This window comes from Poromitra crassiceps, assembly GCF_964638095.1.
Source record: "Poromitra crassiceps genome assembly, chromosome: 19".
NCBI classification, from domain to species: domain Eukaryota; kingdom Metazoa; phylum Chordata; class Actinopteri; order Beryciformes; family Melamphaidae; genus Poromitra; species Poromitra crassiceps.
This window is the reverse complement of record NC_139646.1, coordinates 1,743,485-1,748,763: the sequence shown is the minus strand read 5'-3', so window position 1 is coordinate 1,748,763 and position 5,279 is coordinate 1,743,485. Positions and strand designations below refer to the sequence as shown.

Genomic DNA, 5,279 nt, shown 5'->3' with positions numbered 1-5,279 from the left:
GGGAGGGGTCGGTTTGACAGAAAAATGCCAAACAATGAAACTTTGAACTTTCTATCTTGAGGCAGTGTTCTCCATTGTTACTGGCTAATTATCTCAAGTGCCATCACCTGCAGGTCATAGAAGTGGCTGCATGTATCTGAGGAAGTGGCACTGTTCAGGTAAGGCACCAAACACATTTGAATTGCACTCCCTATTATCCCAGTAATGTCTGATAGTGTTGTTTTCAAATGTGTAAAAAATAAAGTGGGGAAGGGGGGGCGACTTCTCAAAACATATCTGTGCTCTGGTGATTGTACTATTGACCAAGTTGAGGTGCCATATATTTACATGAACATATGATTCAAATGTCAGTTCATTATCTGAATATGGCAAACAGATGGCGTCCAGCTGTGGCCAGAGAACAGCTGGAAGGAGCCAGGACTCAGGTAAGAGCATATTTGACTGAAGTAAGAGCCACTGAGTATCACACTGGATGCTGCACAACGCACACAATCTCTTGTCCTTTTTTCTACTGATCCTTAATTGTCTACCTCTCTTCCATTTCATTTTCCTCCTCCTTTCCCTCTGCTCTTCTCATTTTTATTAGACCCCCGTCTGCTCCGTAGGAGGGAGCGCCGCAGCCCCAATCCTTATCTGAGCGAGCTCTCTCACAGCGCCTCCTGGTGGGCTGACAGCGAGGAGCACAGAGACCAAGGACCCTCACTCAGGGTGGGTGAATGAGAGAGACTAGCAGTCGTAGTAATTGAAACGAAACAACTTGAAACTCTTCCACTTCTTGATCCTATAGGAGCAACTTGAAGAGAGGGACCAGCATGTGGCCAGGCTTCAGGACATGCTGCGATGGGAGAGGGAGAAGGTAAGGTGGACGTGTGCTTGTGAGACTTAATAGTGGAATGCATTTCTAACCCCCCTGGCCTATGAAAAAAAAACAGTTTCCTTCCCATCTCTCTGAGGCCATTTACACCTGGCGCTAACATGCGTTTTCTGTGATCAGATTGCAATCAGATTGTGTTTTATCACTTGAAATGCCAAGTGTAAACACCCCCAAAACGCATTGAAGAAGGATTGCAATCTGATCGGCCAAACCACCTCCGGAGGTGGTCAGGGATGCATTGTGTACACATTGAACACAAGTGTAAATGCAATGTGTCCTCTCAATCTGTATACAGCAACTTTATGCGGATTGAGAGGACAACCATTTCTGCAATCTGATTGCAATCAGATTGCAGAAAATGCATGTTAACGCCAGGTGTAAATGGAATCGGGCTGAAGTGATAAAATACAATCTGATTGCAATCTGATCACAGAAAACGCATGTTAGCGCCAGGTGTAAATGGCCTCTCTTTCCTCTTGCCAGTGCAACAGTCTACAGCTGCGAAGCAACCAGCAGGAGGCAGACCTGAGGCGGAGAGAGCAGCACAGCAACAGACTGAAGGGGAGACTATCCCAGCTCACTGAGAAACCCCGGGAGAAAGGCCCCAGTGAGGCTCACTCTTATCTACTGTCAATCAGCCTTAAATCCACAGAATAATTAGCTTATGTCTCTACATTTATTATTCATAATGCACAAAGATGTTTTGCTTTACAGTACATAACTCTTACACCATGTGTCCCACCTTGTACCTGTCTTATCTAGCCATAGAGGTGTTGAACCTTCCACCTGGAGGCCGAGGGAGGCGAGAGCAGCCAGTCAGAACGGCCAGGTCTAATGCAAGGTAGGTTGGCTGCTGTCGTCCTGCGCTTTCTGCTGCGTTATTACCTCCCAACTGCGTTCTCCACCTCCTATACCTCTACTACAATTGTTCTCTGGCATTTCTCGGCCTCGTAGACGAGAAGAGGCAACGCTACGTCTGATGCTGGAGCGGCGAGAAGCCGAGCTCAGGGAGGCCATGAAGCTGCGTCACAGCCTCACCTCTTTACTGCACGCGGTCAGAGTCGACATGGAGCGAGTAAGGACAAAAAGAGACTTTTTGAGCTAAACGCCGACGCTGAGCAAAACTGTAAAGATGAAAGTTATGGACCAGTGATGTCATTTGTGCATGGATGACATCACTGGCCCCCAACTTCACTCAAATCAACTCTCAATAACGTGTCAAACTAAATTAATCTGTCTGCAAAACTGCTACAGCTTTCAGATGTGTGAGAGATGATGTGCTAAATAAATCAGTATTGTTTTTCGGTCCACAACTGCTGCTTGTTACTGGGGCCAAGAACTAAGGGGGAACTTCTCAAAACAGATTATTTGTAAAGGATGGTCTTTCTGTAATATTGACCTCAAAGCTATGTATTCTCTCATATTTCTGTACATTTCAAATATCTCATATTTATTATTATTATTGTTTGTACAACTTGTTTAAGACCCTGACAGACTTTGTGGATGACCAGGAAGAGGTCCAAACCAATGACAAGAGGCTGGCTCAGACTGAGTTGGCACTAGGTGACCATGTGACGGGGGGTGTGGTTCAGGGTTGGCTGAAAGTGCAGAGGAGACTAAAAGACTTCCTATTTGAAGGTAAAGACCCATATCTTTAAGATCATGCTTGTTGAGACATTCCCCTAATAAGGGTTGTAGACTTTTGAGCTTCATTTCTAAAAGATGGAATGTACTTTTGCCTTGTGACATAAACAAATGAAACCTCTTGACAAGAGGCCCACCACCAGAAACAAGTTCAGGACCATTTTGGGGCTTGACCCATATTGAAGTATTCTTTCTGGACTGTGTGCAGGCCAAGCGACTGCGGCTACTGACCATGACAAGCTCTTGGCTCAACTAGAAAGTGAACTGAAGGAGAGTCAACAGCTGGTCAAACTACAACAGCAGCTGCTACAGGTACAGTACACTGTAGGGCGCTTTCCTAAATAATACCGTATGCGTACCACATACTCAAATATGACCTAATTGCATTACCGTTTCTCCATCTATAGGATAGCCTTGTTTCACCGATCCTGCCTGACCTGGCTGATTCCTATTTCCTGGAAGAGTGGGAACGCCTTCAGGGCCGCAGGGCGCAGTTTGATCATCAGAGGAGGAACTTTGAAAGGGAGAGGCAGTCCTTCACCGACGCTGCCATCCGACTAAGCCATGAAGTGAGAGAGGAAGCAGAAGCTGTTTTGACCACTAGTCAGATCTGTTTGCAGGGTTTCTGCGGGTTTCAACAAGTTAAAGGGATAGTTCAGTTTGTTTGAAGTGGGGTCCTATGAGCTACTCTCATACAGTCAGGGCACTGGGTAAAGCACTCTGGACGCATCGCCCACCGAGATAGGAGAACTGAACTCCAGCTGTGGCAGGCACAGAGAGCTGAGTGTGAAGGGGGCCATGAGCAAAAACGTACAAAACAACAGATAAATACATGAAATGCTTCCATACTGCTCACCTGGCATAATGCAAGTCTCCACAAGCCCTGAGATGCCAAGTTGACTTGAAAATATGTCATTTACACCGTTTTTAGCTGAAATCGTCACTGTAGCAAGGTTGTACCCTAGTTGTTGAACTTTCAGCTGCTAGCCCTAGTGACGATTTCAGCTAAAAACAGGGTGTAAATGACATCTTTTCAAGTCAACTTGGCATCACAGGCCTTGTGGAGACTTGCATTATGCCAGGTGAGCAGTATGGAAGCATTTTATGTATTCTTTCTGTTGTTTTGTACGTTTTTGCTCATGGCCCCCTTCACACTCAGCAGACAGCTCTCTGTGCCTGCCACAGCTGGAGTTCAGTTCTCCTATCTCGGTGGGCGATGCGTCCAGAGTGCTTTACCCAGTGCACTGGCTGTATGAGAGTAGCTCATAGGACCCCACTTTAAACAAACTTAACTATCCCTTTAAATTTAAGACTTTTTTTAAGAATGCAATTTAAGACATATTTCACATTCATACAGGCAAACAAAAATGTATGAGGGATATGAAGGAAAATCAGACCTCGATTTTGGGCATCCTGGCCAAAGGTTTTATTTTGCGTGTGGCTTCCTCACACGAGAGACGGATTACGCTCCACCCTTCATGACATTCTGTCTCAAAAAGGCTACTGACTGTATTCCGAGTGTTATTTCCTTTGTCTACAGCGACGGGATTTTGAGCAACAGAAGGCCTCTCTCCTGAAGCAGCAGTATCTGTGTCAGTCGCCTCTGTTTGGTAAGGGAGTGCAATGCAACAACAGAGAGAGCACTGTCCTTGGTGAGTACGCTTGCTTGTTTTTGTAGTCTGTTCACTTAAACAGCGGGAGGCCAATGCAATGTATTCATTTCACTCCAAAATCCTGTATGTATTTGACTCCAGATTTATCAAGTTTGGGGCCCACGACTATATCTGGCTGTCTTCCCATCACTCCATCATCCACAGACTTGGAGACCGTTGTTCTTTCAGGATCTGGACGGGTCAGAGTTCAAACCCCCAGCACTCCTGAGCTCTACTCTGCCCTCGATCTACCGTTCAGCTGTAGGTTAGTCAACAGCACACCATCATGTTTGTGATGATCGCTAAGTGTTTGTGATCTTGTTTCCACAGTAATCTCTACTTGCAAAGAAAAATCAAAGCAAGAATACAGTTGATGAGATGTGTGTACATCTTCCCAAGCTAGAAACGAGTAAAAACTCTTTAAACTGCCGTTCATGACTGAACACTGAACTGTCTATTGTAGCTATAGTTCTACTACAAATTATATGAATTCTGTTTTTACAGAGAATTTTTCCCAGCTACTTTTGTGCACAGATCTAATACTCCCCAATATTGTCCGTCATGATAGCAACTACTACTCTACACTAGAACTAGAGAAGTTCCTATCATCTTCAAATCTTCAAAGAATAAATGCCTACTGTAGCCTACAGTCATTCATTCATCTTTCCTTGTGGTTTATAAAATGCCTATAACATTGCTAGTAATCAATAGTTAAAAAGAGAGATGGGTAACATTTTGCCAGCCTCATGGTTTGATGTAATACCCCCCCCCCCCCCCCCCCACCCCTCTCTCTCTCTCACACACACACACACACACACACACACTATAGTGTATAAAGTGTCACTTCAAGTCAGTGTGAAGAGGCAGTGCAAATGCTGGAGAAATCTGTTAAAAATATATAAATACAAAATAAAGTGACACATTTGCATAATACATTATTTGTTTAGAAGTGTGCTATATGCACTAGTTTAGACCATCACTATGGCAATTCATTTCTCATGTCCCTGCCCTTCTCTTCTCTTCCAGACCCAGAGAAGCTGACTGCCAGTCAGAGATGTGGGATGGGGTGGTGGGGAGGATTGTGCACACACCCCACGCTCCACGCATAG

At 45.0% G+C, this 5,279-nt stretch overlaps 1 protein-coding gene across 1 annotated transcript; it reads left to right on the top strand.

The window, feature by feature from the left end:
• Positions 1-376: 376 nt before the first annotated feature.
• LOC310793452 (afadin- and alpha-actinin-binding protein-like) lies at positions 377-5,279 on the top strand (the record flags this gene model as incomplete). The annotated part of the gene is made up of 11 exons (XM_083655261.1): positions 377-425; positions 587-708; positions 788-856; positions 1,358-1,481; positions 1,637-1,715; positions 1,829-1,949; positions 2,386-2,512; positions 2,727-2,830; positions 2,926-3,087; positions 4,059-4,170; positions 5,197-5,279. The coding sequence occupies 11 exons, from the start codon at positions 377-379 to the stop codon at positions 5,277-5,279; spliced, it is 1,152 nt and encodes a 383-aa protein (XP_083511387.1).